This window comes from Tursiops truncatus, chromosome 2 (assembly GCF_011762595.2).
Source record: "Tursiops truncatus isolate mTurTru1 chromosome 2, mTurTru1.mat.Y, whole genome shotgun sequence".
Taxonomy (NCBI): Eukaryota; Metazoa; Chordata; class Mammalia; order Artiodactyla; family Delphinidae; genus Tursiops; species Tursiops truncatus.
Genome location: NC_047035.1, coordinates 37698084 through 37717311, shown reverse-complemented (window position 1 = coordinate 37717311; position 19228 = coordinate 37698084). Strand labels below are relative to the sequence as shown.

Sequence of the window (19228 nt, the reverse complement as noted above, 5' to 3'; positions counted from 1 at the left end):
ACTCTTGAAACCGAAACCACCTGGATTCAAATCTTAGTTCCATCATTTATTAGCGATGTGTCCTTAGACAACGTTATATGACATTTGTGCATCTCAGTTTTGTCTTTTCAAATATGGGATAATTACGATACCTAACTCATGCTTAGAGCAGTACATATATATAGTAAGTGCTATATAAGTGTTTGCTACTATCATTCTTATCCTTTTATTTAATAGCCCTGGCATGGAATAGTGGGTGCCATTAGGAAATTAATTCTGGAATTCAGTTTTTCTCCCTGTCATCATGAAGAAGTGCTTTGCCTTCACTTTGGGTTCAGGAGCTCTCAGCATCGGAATGGGTAGTGGAGGTCTTTAGTACACCAACAACGGAGGACATTTGTACCTTTATCAATCAGCAGGCTGCACAGGCTCATTGAACGATCAAGAAGCTTTTTATTTTGATTAGAATTGTATCAACTCTGTATAGGAACAATGTTACCTCAGGCAGGCTCTGATTCATCTTACTTCAGAGGATAAAACTAATTATTAATTGATAAACATATTAATTAATAAACATAGTTTATTTGGTAGGTAAAATCTTTAACAACAGTGATCCATGGGAGAGATGATAAAGGAGTTTTGGATGATAAACAGTGGGGAGACAGGATTGAAAGATTTTCGAAGTCTGGCTCTAGCATTAGATGTTTAACGATTTTTGTTCTTTGCATTTTTTTTAAGTGGTCTATTGGATATGACTGATTGTATCTAGCTCTTGGCCTCAGGTTTATTTATTTTTTAGTCTCTCCCCCCCCAACATTTTATTATGAAGAATTTCTAATATACAGCAAAGTTAAAGGATTTGACAGTGAACACACATATTCAACACACAGCTTCTGCCATTATCGTTTTGCTATACTTTGTTGATCACGTGTCTGTACACTTATCCATTCTTCTATCCATCTCCTGATACAATTTATGTTTTTATGTACTTGGTTAAGTTTATTTTGCTAAGGAAGTCATCATCTGTATGGGAAAAGTCAATGATTTATTCTCAGCCCCCAGAATACAAATAGTGGCATACACATACACGAAGCAGTACTTTTAAAGAGTTGCTCAGTAAGAATTACTCTTACTGGAAGGATTCCTTAAAAGTCAAAGTGGGGGTAGAGAAAGAAATGTGTAGGTGGAAAAATAAGGGCTTAGGAAAATAATTCAATATCTTAGATAACCCATGAAAACATTCTTTTTGATACAGTTTTTTTAGTTTCACTTTGCAAACTATGCAGACCCAGTTCTTATTGTTTCCAGTAAATGGCAACAATCATGGAGCAGAAAAGGAACTAAGTTAAATGAAAAGCTTTAAAGAAAATCCTTGTATGTTGAGGCTAATAATATAATACACACAAAACCTAAGATATCAGTTCGTGTCAGCTTTACATCCTCTGGACAAATTATAAAATATAATTGTGTAGCTTTCCTTTTCACCGCTAGTATAGAATCTGCAATGCTAGCTCTTGTGGAGTTCTGCCTGCAAACTCTAAAGGGACTGAATAGGTCATAGGGCAAAATTTTGATTATGATTCAAAAAAGAAGGCGTAGTCACTTTGTTCCATGTGAACTAAGCAACACTTTCTAGAAAGCTGTGATTCTTTTGGAGGGCAGTTTCTGGTTGCTGTTGTTTCCTGGCAATGCATGTTTACTGGAAATGCAGGGCTGCAGAGTTACTAATGAGCATTTATCCCTTCTATTTTTAGTTCACTTCTTTAACTGAGATGGACATGGTATAATCTCCATTGAGTCAAAGGATGGCATCTAGTCCTGTGCTTCCCACCGAAGACGAACAGGTTTCCTTGGGCATCGATGATCTCCATTTTTCATTGCAAGGTATTAAGATTGGGTGTGGTAACTGTGAGAACCTAACTCTCATCTATTCACAAATTGTATTGCTTTCTGTCTCTCTTATGGTAAAATATATACATGTATCTGTATTTTTCCAATTGTAGAATCTTTCAGTATACTTCAGTATCTTTACTGCTATCTCAGCTACTTAGGAAAGTAAGGAATACCTGGAAGGAACTTGGTATCTCGGTTTCTCAATCTGAGTGCATGTGTTTTATTTGCAATGAAAATTAAATAGTTAACCATAGTTTGCTTGGCATTGTTTGCACTTACTTTACATCTTTTTGAATGTACATCCTTATTTTGCCCTAATAAAAAGGAATAGTAGTAGTATTAAAAGTGAGTGAACTTTCAGTCCCATGAATTATGTGTGCCTTTATGCAAATAAGTACTGTCTGTATTTTTTTTTAATGTTTCTTGGCAATATTTGTTATGTACTTTGAAAATTCCTTAGCCACTAGACTTTACACCTCTGTTGCATATCTTGGAGCTGAGTAAAGTCAGCTAGTGTAGAATAAATAAGGGTATGGCAAGTCTTTGAAAATATTTATGTCACTGTGTATTTTAAAGTAGTTGAAAGATTATTGACAGCATTATGTAACATTCTTAGAATGTTATTTAGAAGCCATAGCTTTTGAGTCACTATTTTTTTTTATCTTTAATTTATTATTAAATTAAATAGAAGAATTGAAGTATAATAGACATATAACATTATATTAGTTTCAGGTGTACAATATAACAATTCAGTATTTGTGTAGCTTGTGAAGTGATCATCACAATAAGTCTAATTAACATCTGTCACCATACATAGTTACAGAATTTCTTTTTCTTGTGATGAGGACTTTTAAGATCTACTCTCTTAGCAAGTTTCAAACATGCAGCACAACATTATTAACTATAGTCACCATGCTGTGCATTATATTTATTTGTGTCATGTATGATAAAGATCCCCGAAAGACTTTCTTTCTGATATCTCTTTTTAATTAAACATGGTTTTGAATGATTAACTTCTTGACCTTGGGGTCAATGGCTTTTAAAAATAAATATCATGTAATTTGTATAGACTCAAGAAACATATTTTGAGGGATAGTACTTGAGGTAAGAATTTAAAAAATTCTCAGTAAGTGCATTTTTATGGTGTTATATACTCGTCATAAGTAGTTTGAATCAAATTTTCATTTATCGGAAAAAACCCAATGTTCTTATTTTTCTCTCAAGTTTTGGTTGAATATGAGTAGTAATTCATGTGCCCTAAAGTGTATCAGGAAGATAGTACATCAATAAATGGTCGGTAAATCTAATTTCTTCCTTCCTTCCTTCCTTCCTTCCTTTCTTTCTTTCTTCCTTCCTTCCTCCTTTCCTTTCCTTCCCTTTCCTTTCCTTCCCTTCCTTTCTTTCTTTATCTCTCTCCCTCCCTCCCTTCCTTTTTTCCTGAATCAATTGATCCTGATAAGTATTTATGTATGCATTTATTTGATTTTTTTCTTCCAGTTTTATTGAGATATTATTGGCATACAGCACTGTATAAGTTTCAGGTGTACAGCATAATGACTTGACTTACATACATCATGAACTGGTAATCACAATAAGTGCAGTGAACATCCATCATCTCAAATAGATACAAAACTAAAGAAACAAAAAAATTTTTTTCCATATGATGAGAACCCTTAGGATTTACTCTTGACAACTTTCATATATAAAATAGAACAGTGTTAATTATATTTATCATGCATACATTACACCCCTAGTACTTATTTATCTTGTAACAGACTGTAACTAGACCTATTATGGTGATCCTTTTGAAATATATAGAAATATTTAAACACTGTGTTATGTAACAGGAACTAATATAGTGTTGTAGGTCAATAATACCTCAAAAACAAACAACCAACCCAACATAGAAACTCACAGAAAAAGATCAGATTTGTGGTTACCAGAGGCAGTGGTGGTGGTGGAGTTGGCTGAAAGCAGTCAAAAAGTGCAAACTTCAGGTAAATCTAATTTCTCATGCTGGCTCTGCCACTTACCAGTTCTTGAACTTGGATAAGAGACTTTATCTTTTTTGTCTCAGTTTCCTCATATTTAGAATGTGGGTGATGATGCCTATATTGCACCTGTGCTTTGAAGATGAACCATAATGCATGCAAAGGGCTTAGCACCATGCTTGCCTGACATAGAGTAGGAACATAGAGTAGGAGCTCAGTAAATGCATCGTAATTTCTTTGTAGATATTACAGTTAAAGTCTTTGTCCCAAAGGATTTCTTGTCCAGGAGCACACAGCTAGAGTAGAAATTGCATGGTGGATAGGAAAAAATGGTAAACCAGATGTCTGGTTTTCAGTTTTGACATTTCTGTTCACACATGGGATAAAGCCTAGACTTCTTGGTGTGGCTCACAGGCACTTCCTGTCTGCTGCTCACCTTTCTCTCTGCCCTCATCTCCCACAAGCACCCTGTGCTCCAGCCCCATGGCTCCTTGAGGGGCCATGCTGCCCTGCTTGTGTGCTTTTGTTCGGGTGGTTCCCCGTGCAGCTCTCCTGTCTCCTCTTTCCACTGGAAGAGTCCAGCTCATCTAGGCCTCCTCTATCTCTGTTCATCCCAAACTTAGCCAGACTCGGCCCTCTCCATGAGCCCCACTCTTTCTTTGGCTGAGATTCACACTGTGTCCTCTGTTCTCCCATAGTACCTATTTTAGCACTTATAATAATAGTATAGGTGTTATATTTAAAGATGTTTTCTTCCCCACTGTAGAGTTTTATGTAGCATGCTCTAGCTTACACAGCACCCTTACGTACATTACCTCATTTGATCCTTACAACCACACTGTAAGGTAGATATTTTTATCTTCAAGATACAGAGAAGGAAGCTGTGGCTCACAAAGATGGAATTACTCCCCCAGAGTCACACAGTTAGTGAGCAGCAGAGCTCAGTTTTGACCTGGAGGATAGTTTTCTTTCCACTGCACCACAGCCACTCCGACATAGTTCAAAGAACAATTTGAAAGAGGGAATTTCCCGAACAACTTTCTCTGGAAAGTGCAAATAAATCTTAGCCTTACCCTAGTTAATCCATAGCAAACTTTTATATTTTTAATTTTTATAGCAATCTTTCACATCCTGAATATGGATGGGCATTTTCAAGTAACATTAATCTCAGGTTCACAAGTAGCTCAAAATAATTAGCAAGTTACTGATAAATGAGTGTTTTCTTATAGCATGTTTTGAATTATACTAGGTTATACAATCTGCTCTACAGTAGGAGATGAGTATGGGCTGCTTGGCAATGGAAATGTGATATACATGTGCTGCCGGTGTGAATGATTTTTCCTTCATGGTCTCTTTAGAGGAATATGCTGCTGGATGCATTGCTCTATAGGGGGAGAGGTGGAAAACCAATACTATACTATAGTCAGCTTTACACTGGGCAAGGGCTGCTCACATTAGCCAAATACTCTCAACTGAGGAGTTCCCATGACTGTAGAATGAAGGCTTAACCATGAAATGAATGGATTTCCCAAAGTTAAGTTCTGTATTGTTATCAGCAGATTTGTAATGATTCTTTCGGCCTGAGTTGCTGAAAGAAAGAAAGAAAGAAAGGAGGGAGGGAGGAAGGAAGGAAAGAAAGAAGGAACTTGTATGTATTTCTGAAGGTAACTTTGGTTTCATTGCACGGCTATTAGCTACGTAGACAAAAACATTGATAGACAATATTATGAACATTAGCAACTACTGAACTGCAGGCTGTTGGCAATAGTCTTAAAATCATTTGGCTTTGTACACCATGTAAGCAGACTTGTATTTCACAGAATTCACATGTGCTTAGTGATCCTTGGAGTAATATAAGTAAAGAGATTTTATGTCATATGAAAGGCTCAGGATGACCGCTCATAAGAAAGGTTTTTTCTCCTCATTTCAGAACCTTTTTTTAAAAGGAAGAAAGAGGCCTATTTAACTAATAATGCCTACTTTATTTTAGCCAAAAACTTATATAAGGTGAGGCAATTATGGCCATACCTTGACTGAGAATAATACGCTTAAGAAAAGATTAAAATGTCTGCATTGAAATGTGGTGAATCATTGTTGATATGCTATGAAAACAGGTATATTATGTGTGCAAGGCCAACAAGGCATCAGACCTAAGGAATCAGGCAGTGCTTTGCTGAAATTCATAGAGCAGGACAATAAACATCATTTATTGTTCATCATTTGTGTGATCTTTGAGAAAATGTCTTTATGAAGGGATTTGGCTCCGGACGCGCAGGCTCAGTGGCCATGGCTCACGGGCCCAGCCGCTCTGCGGCATGTGGGATCTTCCCGGACGGGGCACGAACCCGTGTCCCCTGCATTGTCAGGCGGACTCTCAACCACTGTGCCACCAGGGAAGCCCATATGAAGGGATTTTTAAAGGCACTTTTTGTAGAGAGATATTTGTGATCTCTTAGTCTAGTGAGGATAGTAATATTGAAATGGTTGGATTTTAGGGAGGAAAAAGAAATGACATTTGTGAATTTGAACAATTTGAGCAGGTTAATGTAAAAACTGGAATTTATTTTAGTTTAGTGCATTTTGTACTACCATGGATGGTCCACATTTTAAATAGATTATAGATATGAAAGTTTAAGCTGTTAAAATGATAAATAAATGGTTGCTTTTAAAAATTATTTGCTTTACTGAGGTTTCCATTATAGAATTTCTTTACATCTTTCCATTGGATTTCTTACCTGGCAAAATAATAGATGCTTCCTTCCCTTTTATCCTAAGAGAATAGTAAGTACATATTTTGTCTGAAATAACATCTCTGCTAAGCTCTTCAGGTGGGAAAGGTATGTTCAGAGAACATTTCTTTGAGGTATCGGGCAGATACGATTATGGAAGCAGTAAAGGGTAAAGCTGGATAATACCACAGAGTTTTCAAGTTGGAAGGGACTTTCTTTGCCATTCCATTTAATTTGAGACCAAAGGAGGAATCCCTTCAGTAGGATTTCTGAGATGAAGATCCTTGAGGGAGTTGAATTCAAGCCCAAGAAGTTTGGGGATTTTGCTTTTAGGCAGCAGGTAGCTATTGGGTCTTGGGAATGAGAGGACAGGGTCCATGGTCAGAGTTGTGCCTTAGGAGATTAGTCTGGGTTTGAGGTATAGGAAGACTTGAAAGGGGTGAGAAAGTGAATTGGAGAAACTGATTAGAAAGCTTTGCAAATATCTGCGTATTGGGTAATGTTGGCATGGATTCGAGTTATAGCAGTGAGTAGGAAAGTATGGGACCAATAAGAAACCATTAAGGTGGAAGACTCATTAGGACTCTGCAGTTATTGACTATGCAAAATAAGGTGGAGAAGCTCCAAAGTTAGAAGCTGAGCTGCTTGAGATAATAGTGGTAGCAACTATAATGTCCAAAGTATTAACTTCCTTTTTTAAAAAAATAAATTTATTTATTTTATTTTTTTTTAATTTTTGGCTGTGTTGTGTCCGTTGCTGCGCACTGGCTTTCTCTAGTTGCGGGGAGCAGGGGTTACTCTTGGTTGCAGTGCGTGGACTTCTCATTGCGGTGGCTTCTCTTGTTGTGGAGCACGGGCTCTAGGTGCGTGGGCTTCAATTGTTGTGGCGTGCGGGCTCAGTAGTTGTGGCTCGTGGGCTCTAGAGCGCAGGCTCAGTAGTTGTGGCACATGGGCTCAGCTGCTCCACGGCATGTGGGATCTTCCCGGACCAGGGCCCGAACCCACGTCCCTCGCATTGGCAGGCGGACTCCCAACCACTGCGCCACCAGGGAAGCCCCTTAACTTCCTTTTTATTTAGTGTCTTTTCACCAAGTATTTTAATAGCATCAAATAATAAGACCATTAAATACTATTTTATATCAATATGCTTAAAATAAATTGTTGTAGATAAAAAATCCTGTTTTCAAAGAAACTGTTGAGAACTTCCTATGTCATGGAAAGCTTAATAGCACGACACAGGTAGAGGGCCCATTTGAAAGTCAAATTAATAATGAGTGAAATTGATACCTGGAATTGACATGATATTTTAAATCAACTATAGTTCAATTAAAAACAATGAGTGGGGCTTCCCTGGTTGCACAGTGGTTGAGAGTCCGCCTGCCGATGCAGGGGACACGGGTTCGTGTCCCGGTCTGAGAAGATCCCACATGCCGCGGAGCGGCTGGGCCCGTGAGCCATGGCTGCTGAGCCTGCGCGTCCGGAGCCTGTGCTCCGCAACGGGAGAGGCCACAACAGTGAGAGGCCCGCGTACTGAAAAAAAAAATCCAAAAAACAATGAGTGAAATTGACTGACTAGGCTGACTCATCTTGTGATATTTTAAGTGGTAGCTATGGCAATTTTGGACACTTTATACATTTCAGATTTAAGTTTTTTTTTTTTTTTTTTGATGTGCACCATTTTTAAAGTCTGTATTGAATTTGTTAGAATATTGCTTCTGTTTTATGTTTTGGTTTTTTGGCTGTGAGGCATGTGGGATCTTAGCTCCTCGACCAGGGATTGAACCTGTACACCCTGCCTTGGAAGGTGAAGTCTTAACCACCGGACTGCCAGGGAAGTCCCGATTTAAGTTGTTTCATAATTTTATGTACCAGGAGCACATTATTTTGTTTTCAAAAATGAGGTAGGCCAATGGTAGCTCATTAGAGCAACAGCATCCGAATAGAGAATGTTATCATCAATTAGACAAAGGACTAGGAAGGAGTGTGTATTCTGTTACCTTTGCCACCACACGTGGAATTAACTTTCATGCGGTCCTGCCAAAATGCTGGTGAATGGTTAACCATCTGCACGAACCTGTATAAAACCATGTCCAGCCAAGTTACTGTGTTGTTTCAAACAATGCTCATATGTTTTATTTAGTGCTGTTATCTTCTAGATGACATATTTTAAAAGGTTAAAAAGCCCTTTATGCCTTCTGGGTAGACATTGCTTGGTAGGGCTGAGCAGTGAAATGTGAGTCTCTGTAGTTAGGTTATTACTCCATTTAAATTTATTCATGATTTACTGAGTATCCATCTGAAGGGAGGCTTTCAATGTATGTATTCCTTTTAATAACATTAGAAAATGTTTGTGTTCGTTGGGTTAGATTACAAGAATAATTATGTGATGTAATGTTGAATTTTATTCACTTGTTCAGTAAATACTGGATGGCAACCATAGGTAGGGTGTTAAGGATGCAAAGATGAATAGATTGAGCACCTGCAAGAGGCGTGTAGTCCAGCTGTGCTTTTGCCTGTTGACATCATGTGAAAGTGACATCAACAAGTAAGACAAATAAGAACTTCCCAGGAGTTTGTTTTCCTGCTGAACCCTCTGTCATTATTCCTTATCCTGGAGTTTCCTTTCATCTTTGGACATCTCTTGCTCTAATAAGCCATCTGAGTTCCTCTAAGTATGTTAGGTGCCCTGCATAGGAAATCTTGTATCTTTATTGCCAGTGAAATTTCTGACGTGTTTTAGGCTTTCAATAAAAAACCCTGTAATGAAAAACTGAGTGGCCATTCCACTATAAAGATATATATTAGGAGTTTGGGATTAACATAGACACACTAGTATATATAAAATAGATAATCAACAGGAACCTACCGTGAAGCACAGGGAGCTCAATCTTCTGTAATAACCTATATGAGAAAAGAAGCTGAAAAAGATGGATATGTGTGTATGTATAACTGAATCACTTTGCTGTACACCTGAAACTAACACAATATTGTAAATTAACTATATTCCAATATAAAGTAAAAATTAAATTTAAATTAAAAAAAAGAAAAAAATATATAAAGTATCCTGAATTAGAAAAATTGTTCAGTGTTCAGGGAAATCAGACAGGATGGAAACAAAGATTTCTTTAGACACGAGGCAGTGAGGTATATATATGGTGTTTAGGGGCTCAGTAGTGTTTTAGTATCATGTTTCTGAGAGAAATTCTGTTCTACCTTATGACAGTGAGTGAATGAAACTGTGAAGACTGAGAAAGAGGAGTGGATTTAATAAAATGCTTCTGGGTAGGATTTCTGCCCTTTTGCACCTAGGTCCCCAATGTGGGATTTTGATGGAAATGATGAATGAAGAGTAAGAAATATGCAGACAGTATTTTTGCTTCTTTAACCAAGGCAGACTGCTTTGTTATTATGAATAAAAGCAATATCTCTGGGTTTCTTTGTTTTTTTGCCAATTAGGTGATTATTACACCCGGAGAAAATAATCAAGTTATAGTCCTTCACCAGCTATCAGTGCTGTACTGTCCCAACAAAAAAGCTTCCAGAAAGTTCCTGATATCATAATAGCTGATACTGTCTTCTGCTGTGTTGTTTTGGAGGATTAGTTGCCTTCATATTGTAAAGCTTCATAATCTTAAAAATATTCCAATTAAATGAAAAACAAAATAGCTCTGGAAGCAGTGAATGATGTTTTTCAGGGAAAGGTTTTTTCTTTTTCTTTTTTTTTTTTTTTCTTTTTAGGTTGTATATATACGGTTTCGTCTTCTGGGAACTTTGGTTCTGTTTTTGCCAGGAGTTTGGGGATAAGCTTACTTTATTCTGGGTCAGTTACATTTTGAAAAGTAGGGCAAGATAAATCCAGGGTCATTTAGAGTCCTGTTAAAGTAGGTTAACAAAGATCTCATTCATTCCTTATAGAAATCAGAATCCTTTTTAATTAGCCCCATGGGCGATACAAGATTTTCTGAGCATTTGTTGTGTATGCATGTGTGTGGGGAGGGGGTGTAATTATTCAGAGCTTGAAGTAGTATATTAGGAAAAATAAAACTCAAAATAATTTCCCTTTGGAAATGGGAAAATTTGAAGTAAATATAAGAGATTAATTTATAACCATCTGGTGGGTTTAGTGTGTGATTTTATACTCTAAAAATCAGAGGTCATTCTACATGTGCCTCTTCAAGAGATTACTTCCCTCATCTGGTTTCAGCATTGGTGATTATAATTTCTCCAAATGGCTCCATTTTTCTAAAACGTTCAGCAGGGAAATTTGGTAAAAGGTAACTGTATTTGTTGTTCTCAATATGTATGAGAGCTGAAGTTTACTAATAACCACCGGGTATTTTTAGAGTCATTTAAAAATGATAGATAAAAAGCTGTGAATGATTTATTAGAGAAATGGAATGTTTGACATTATCATGTGTGTATATCTTAGATATATGTATATCTTAGAAAGATAATGTGTGTATCTTTGCAGGAGAGATATGAGATTCTGGGTGAATAATCTCTCCTGGTCATTGATGGTCTATGAGGCAACATGTGTTGAATGAGCACTGGAAGAAAGTGGGAGAAGAGCAGCCACACACACTTGCTCTCTGCCTCTGGGGTGGAGCAGCATGCACGGGTCACGCCTTTGTCTTTTCAGCCTTTACTACAAAGGGTACTACCAATTACACGGGTAGCGAAATGTTACAAGATCAAGGGCACCTGGCTCAAATACAGAACACCAACAGCCCTTCTCAAATTTGAGTAACATGTAGGATCTTTCCAAAACGTGGGCGTTGTTGGCCTCGTCTTCAGTTAAGAAGGATATTCAGAGTGCAGACTAGTTCTGCTGTTTGTGTCTGTCTGCCTCAGTCTGAGTGTTTACTCAGCAGAACTTCCAGGGTGGTTTGATGTCTTCAAAACAAAATGTTTCAAAAGTACAGTTGAATTCACACTTAACCACTTTATCGCGTAATTACGGTTTTTATGAATACAGGTAAATCTGTTCATTGATATATTCATGCAGCATGTGAAACCCCACCTTGTATCAAGCACTATTTTTTTTTTTTTTATCAAGCACTATTTTGGGTTGAGAGGTTATTGAGGTGAACAACTCCAGTAAGCTTCATGTGCCCCACGAGGCTTGCATTTCAGTTACAGAGACAAACAATAAATCATTAAGAAAAATAGCAAATATCAAAAACAGATTTATGCAAAAATGGATTTATGCTTGGGCATCTTCTTTAGATCAGGTGTCAGAGAAGGAAGAGGAGATACTTAAGGAGCAATTGAATAACACAAAGGAGCTGCTGTGCAAAGAGCTAGGGAGGAGCATTCCAGTATGAGACAATGGCTCAAGGAAGAACTCAACAAGAGAAACAAACATGGTGAATTCATGGAGCAAAGGGAGCCTGGTGTGGCTGGATTGTGGTGGATGAGGGGCAGGGTGATTGGAGAGCAAGGCAGAGCTGGGTTAGGCAGGGATTCATCAGCTCTAAGCTAAGGTGTGTGGATGGGAAACCTTTGGAAAGTTTTAATCAAGGGAGTAACATGATCTGATTTACATTTTCCACTCTGGCTGCTGTGTGGAGAGGGGATTATCTGGGAGCAGGAAAGCCAGTTAGGATGCTTTTGTTGTAGCCCTGGTGAGATATCATAGTATTTTGGACCCAGGGTGGTAGCAATGGGATGAAGAACCACGGATTTCTTTTCAAAGGATGTTTGTGAACATTGAGATGATTGGGTGATTAATAAGAGAAATTAAGGATAATTTCTAAATTTTTGCCTTGAGCAATTGGTTATGGAATTTATTGTGATAAAGATTGGCAGATAGGGCTTCCCTGGTGGCGCAGTGGTTGAGAGTCCGCCTGCCGATGCAGGGGACATGGGTTCGTGCTCCGGTCCGGGAAGATCCCACATGCCGTGGAGCGGCTAGGCCCGTGAGCCATGGCCGCTGAGCCTGCGCATCCGGAGCCTGTGCTCTGCAACGGGAGAGGCCACAGCAGTGAGAGACCCGCGTATCGCAAAAAAAAAAAAAAAAAAGATTGGCAGATAAACTAGTTTTGGGGGAAATCAAGCTTGTATTTTTGCCATGATAGATATGAGATGCTTATTTGATATCCAGATGGAGATGTCAAGTAGACAGTTGGATGTCAGGATTCAGAGTTCTAGAGAAAGGTATAGATTTGGCAGCCATCAGCATATGGCTGGTATACTTACATTTAAAGCCACGGACTGGATGAGATCACCTATGGAATAGGTAGCTAGAGCAGACCTTTTAGGTCTTGCAGGCCTTTTAGGTCAAACAGAAGAGGAGGAGCAAGCAAAGGACACTGAGAAGGAGTGGCCAAGGCCAAAGAAGGGGAAACCAGACAAGTGTGATGGCCTGGAAACCCCTAGATGAAGATATTTCAAGAAGGGTGTATGGTCAACTGTGTTAAGTAGAGAAATGGCCATTGGATTGGGTTCATAGAGTCAGCTGGTGGCTCTAATGCATTCGCCACACTCAGATAGTAGAGCTGGAGGCCTGACTGGAGGGGGTTGAGGAGATAATGGGAGGTGAGGGAGTAGAGACAGTGACTTAACATTTCAAGAAATTTTGTTGATATCAGGTACTTGTTGAAGGGAAATGTAGGATTTTTTAAAGTAAGAGATACTACTCCATTAACTGTTATGCTTTTCCTAAGTTAGGTTCATTTATTGCTAGAGCCCCATTCATTTATTTGTTCATTTATTATTCAACAAGTGTTTTTAAATACCTATGGTGTATGACACTGTGCTGAACACAGGGGATGGCACATGGCATGTGCTGTCCTGAAACGTATGTTCTGATTATAGGGATACAGACAATTATATCAACAGTAGAGTATGCTGTGTGCTGCAAAGAGGGCTGACATGGTGCTATAGAGGTACAGAGTAGGAATACCTCACCCAGACTTGGGAGTCAGGGAAAGCTTTCTAGAGGAAGCGATTTCTAAGCTTAGACCTAAAATGTGTTAATAGATGAGCAGGCGTTGAAGGTGGAAAGAGTGCTCCAGGCTGCGGTGACGGCATATAAAAGCCAGAAGATGAGGCTGAATGTGGCACATTCCAGGAAACGGATGTTTAGCGAGACTGAGGATTAGAGTTTGAAGGAGAGTGTGAAAAGATGAGGTCATGTGAATGTATAGGGGTTTGAAGTTTTTCTTAAGACCAAGGGGAAGCAACTGAAGGATTCTGAGTAGAAGCATATTCAGAACTAGTGATTTAGAAATCACCCAGGGGGCACTGTGGGGTGTGGTCTTATGGGACTGAGTGTGGAGACAGGAAGACCGGCTGAGAGATAATGGTGTCCTCATCTAGGAGGTGCCGGTATGGATGGAGAGAAATGGATATCCAGAGATATCTAATAGATATAATTTTCAGGGCTTTAAAATTTTTTAATTTTTATTTTATTTTTAAAATTTTTATTGGAGTATAGTTGATTTACAATGTTGTGTTAGTTTCAGGTGTACAGCAAAGTGAATCAGTTATACGTATACATATATCCACTCTTTTTGTTTTTTAGATTCTTTTCCCAGGTAGGCCATTACAGAGTATTGAGTAGAGTTCCCTGTGCTATATAGTAGGTCCTTGTCGATTATTTTATATATAGTAGTGTGTATATGTCAATCCCAATCTCCCAATTTATTCCCCTTCCCATCCCCTGCTAACCATATGTTTGTTTTCTACATCCGTGACTCTGCCTGTTTTGTAAATAAGTTCATTTGTACCCTTTTTTTTTAGATTCCACATATAAGCTATATCATATGAAATAATTTTTATTTTCAGCTTTATTGAGGTAATTATCAGGATGTTTTGATTGACTGGGTATGGGAAAGGGAGGGAGAGGGAAGTATCAAAGATGACTCAGGTTTATTCTTGGGCAAATGAGTGGATGATGGAACTGAAGAAAAATGCAGGAGAACAACTTTGGTAGGAGAGGGAGTTGATTGAGATGGTAACTCAGTTCTGGAAATGCTGAGTTTGAACTGTCCCTAGAATAACTAGGTGGAGATACCCGGAAGATAGTGGAATAAACATATGCACAGCTCAGGAGAAACAGACACCTGGGCTGAAGGTAAAGATTTGGAATTGATTAGTATATAAATGGTGATTGGTTCCCTGGGAGTAGATGAAGGTATCTAGAGAAAGAGAAGAAGGGCCTAGGCAGAACATTCCAGAGATAGAAAAAGCAAAACCAGCCCATAATAGGGCCTGGGAAGGGGTGTCCAGAGAAGTAGAAAGAAAACAAGGTGAGTGTGGTACTGTGGAATCCTAAGAAAGAGAATATTTCAAGAAGGAGAGAGTAGTAAACAGTATCAGAAGTTTCAAGGTATCCAAAAAGTACTGAGAAGTATCCATGAGGTTTAGCAATGAGTATATTATAAGTGGCCCTGCTCAGAATTAAGTGGAGAGGCTGGGGTGGAAGCCAGCTTTTCGTGGGTTGAGAAGTGAGTGGTAGGTGAGGAAGTGAAGACAGCCAGGGTAGACAATTCTTTCAAGAAGTTTGGGTTTGAAGGGGAGGACAGAGATAGGGTGGTAGCTGGAGGGGCCACAGATCTGGCATTTAAGCTGATTTTTAATTATAATGAAAAGAACATGGATTTTGGTATCAGACATGTCTGGATTTGAATTTCTCTCTCACCAGATGTGACAACTAGAGCACAGTATCCAGGGCACAGTAGACTTTCAATAAATGCTTATTGAATGAGTGACTAAAAACCCTTCATCTTCTGGGAGCTATAGTTTTCTCATTTACAAAATGCCTGCCTGACCACCTGACTAGAAGCTTTAATGAAATAGTGTCATTGTTCCTTACCCTCGAGTCCTACTTATTCCTGGACATGGCTTGTTTCAGCAAGCCTTCTGAGCCCCTCCACGCGTGTCTTAGGATACCCATAAGTTAGAATAGATTCACATTGCATTACATTATGTTAATATCTCAGTTTATTATTTCATTACTATTTTTGCCAGGCCCTTCCTGTTCCCTTGTTGTCTCAAGAATAAGTCACCCATGTAAACCAGTCTAATTACTTTAGCTAGGAGTTTCTGAGCGTGAGCTATGTGAACCCCCTCAGTCAGGATCTCTGGGAATTGGGGCACAGAACCCTGCACTTAAACCATGACTCGCTGGCATTCAAAAGTGTAGGAATCCTAGATTTGTAATCACGGCACGTATCTCCTTAGTGCAGTCTGGCTCTTTTGCACTCAGAAGTCAGAGGTGCTTGGACTGCTGCCCCGGTGGAAGGTGTTTAGGCTCACACCTTGATTTTCACAAGAAAAATGCTCACAGTGTTAATGTGGTTGGTGAAAGGCAGTAAGGAGTAAGAGATACGTGCTAAAAGAAATGTAGTCATTTCTTTGATTTATTCATTCCACAGATGTTTATTGAGCAACTCAGGTGAGTCAGAAGAGGGTAAGAAAGAAGAGAAAAAAATAGCACCCCAGATCCTAGGCATTTTATCTGTATTGTGGGCTCATTTTCATGTGCTAGAAATACAAGATTTGCTTTTACGCAGAGAGCCAGGAGCTATGTTCCATGGGGCTGGAAACAAAAGCCTCAGTGTGAAAATCTCAGGTGTTTGCATAAGGGTGTGGTTGCCTCATGTGGCTACAGGACCTTGCTGGATCCTACATGCTAAGGCCCTAAGCAGAAATTCTTTGCTGTGTGTCATAGATTTCCCCAACAAACTAAGTACTTAAATCTGTGGGTTCACTGGGGAAAAATAGCAACAAAGCCCCTCTCGCTCCTGCCCCAGCCAAATAACCATTCATTCAACAAATGCTTTCTGAATTCGAGCAACATGAAACACACTGTGTACAAGCTGCAGGCAAAGTGAGGCGCTAAATCGGACCTGGCCTCTGCTCTCCTAGAGCCCGTAGGCTAGTGAGGAGGCAGATAGTCATCAAGTTAGCTCACAGATGTTAGCTAATATTTTTTTAGGAACGGCTTTATAGAGATATAATTCAAGGTGTGATTCACGTACCATGCAACTCGCCCATTTAAAGTGTACAATTCAATCATTTTTAGTGTACTCACAGAATTGTGCAACCATTGCATTTAATTTTAGAACATTTTTATCACCGCCCGCCCCCCTCACCCCCCAAGAAACCCCATACCCTTTATTCCCATTTTATTCCAAAACCTTGTACTCCTCCCTGCATCAGGCCGAGGCCACCACTGATGTACTTTCTGTGTCTATAGACTGTCCTATTCTGGACATTTTGTACATGTGGAATCATATAATATGTGGTATTTTGTGATGCCTTCTTTCAGTTAGCATAATGATTTCAACATTCATCCCTGTTGTAGCTAATATTCATTTGTGTAGATCAAGCATAATCTTGCCAGGGATTGATAAACCTTTTTTGTAGAGGACCAGGTAGTAAATATTTTAGCTTTGAGGTCCATATGGTCTCTGTCACAACTACTCAATTTGCCATTTTAGCATGAACGTAGCTACAGACAATATGTGAACAAATGAGTGTGTCTGTGTTCCAAGAAGGCTGTATTTACAAAAATAAGTGGTGGGCTACATTTAGCCTTTGGGATTATCTGTTGTTGATCTCTGATTCTACATCAGTACAAGTACTCAATCCTCTTAGCAACTCTGTGAGGTAGGTACTGTTAATCCCCATCTTACAAATGAGAAGACTGAGGCACATAGCAAGTAGGTGGCAGATACGGGATCAAACTCAGGTAGTCTGGCTCTAGAGCCCATGCTCTTAACCTTGTCAATGATTATACGTTCAGGCCGATGCTAAGTAGTGGAGGAAGACAGATTGACTTAGGTTTCCTTCGGGATGCAACAATTGAGCTGAGCCCTAAGGGTAATTAGAAGTCAAGTAGGTGAAGAGGGCAGGGTGGTGCAAACAGCTGTGGCAGGAGGGGACATAGCTTGTAAAGGCCCTGAAGGAAGATGGAGTGGCTGGAGCCCTGGGCATGGAGGAGAGCTGTAAGTGCCGAGGCTGGAGAGATGCTCTGGGGTGGACCATGCAAGCCTCACAGGCTGTTTTGCTTTTGATCCTCAGAGCAGAGAGAAACCATCAAAGGGTGGAAAGGGTACTGTGGTCAGATGTACTGGCTGAAGTGGAGAACAGATTGAAGGGAGCAGAGCAGACCTGGTTGGCCATGGACATGGTCCAGGCCAGACCTGACGGTAGATCAGGCAAGAGGGCCGTCAGATGTAGAGAAGGAGGTGCATACCAGAGCCATGTGGAGGCAAATTTGCAGGATTTGGCAGTAGGCTGTACTTGGGGCTGATAAAGGATGGTGGTGTCAAGTCCATGAGATGAAAACACAGATGAGGGCGGGTTTGGGGAGAAGTAGGGAGGTAGAGTGTCATTTCAGTCCTGGAATGCTGAGTTTGACAGGCAAGTGCTGTTTTTTCCATAGTGACAACACAGATTCTCCTGGGAGGAAATACATGAATGAAAAGAATTTTGAAGTAGAGACGTGGTTGCACATTGAGTTTACGAGATGTGTTAGCTAGGACTTAGCTTCTAAACTCACTTTTCCGGTTCAATAAGTGAGATCTCAGTCCTGGTACTATTTATTTTTCTTTCTTACTTGCTTATTTGTTTGGCTTAAGAAAATGTGTTGTAAATTGTCCCCCTGCTTTCTCTGTTGGTTAATAGTCTCCCCTTTTGTAGTTCAGTAACAGGCCTTTTCCTGTTTATTCTTCAGATATTTTAGGCTTTTCTTGTTTTCATTGTGCCTGCCTGTGTGTTTTCATTCATTTATTTGTTTGTTATCATCTCCACGAGAAACAATAGAAGAGGTGGCCTTATTATTTTTAGTTCCCTTTCTATTGGATAACAGCTTGGGTAAGATTCTTTGGGATGGCTGTTGGAACACATGGCTAAAATGTGTTGTATTATTGTCTGAATTTAGTTATTCTTACCTTGTCTCACAGAGAGTTGAGTTGGCAGCATTGTTTCAGGGGAGAGCAGCAGGGTCTCATTCGTGCATGCCCTTTTGTTCAAGACATTTTCTTAGTAGAAGAAAGAAATTACCCAGGGGTTTTTGATTTTGAATTTTATTTGTTTTTCTTAGACAGCAGCTTCTTATTACTTATCTATTTTATACATATTAGTGTATATATGTCAATCCCAATCTCCCAATTCATCCCACCCACAGCTTCCCCCCACAGCTTTCCCCAATTGGTGTCCATACATTTGTTCTCTACATCTGTGCCCAGGGGTTTTTAAAACAAGGATTAGGATAAGACATAGGCCTAGTAACTGTTGCCAGTAAATTCTTCTCCTTGCAATAAGTCAGTTTGAACCTCAATCTTTTAATATTTACTAAGTCTTTCAATCAGCAAAATGTATTGAGTACCTCTTCTCTACATGGCACTGGTCTAAGGGGAAGCAAAAACACAAAAGCATAAGGGTTTAATATTAAGGTTGATACAAGGAGTAGGAGAGAAACCACATAGAGGTACATGACTGCAGTACATGAGCAGCAAGTGGTAATTACCATAAGATAGAAACAAAACTGTTGGTTATTCTTGTAGCTATCCTTTCATAAAAATACAGGTAGAATGATGATAAACATGCTATTTTATAATTTGCTCTTTTTCACTTAAGAATATACCTGCATCGGCACATAGGTATCTACTTTGTTCTTTTTAC

The 19228-nt window shown here is 39.2% G+C and overlaps 1 protein-coding gene across 10 annotated transcripts in view; it reads left to right on the top strand.

Annotated features, from left to right (window-relative positions):
- Nucleotides 1-19228, top strand: part of SYNE2 (spectrin repeat containing nuclear envelope protein 2) — a 331838-nt gene that overhangs the window by 56027 nt on the left and 256583 nt on the right. For all 10 annotated transcript variants that reach the window (XR_012329953.1, XM_019922908.3, XM_019922901.3 and 7 more), the window contains exon 2: nt 1734-1863. Coding sequence is in view for 9 of the 10 variants with exons in the window: in XM_019922908.3 (XP_019778467.2) it covers nt 1785-1863 (79 nt within the window). In the remaining variant the exon portion in view is untranslated. The remainder of the gene's footprint in view (nt 1-1733; nt 1864-19228) is intronic.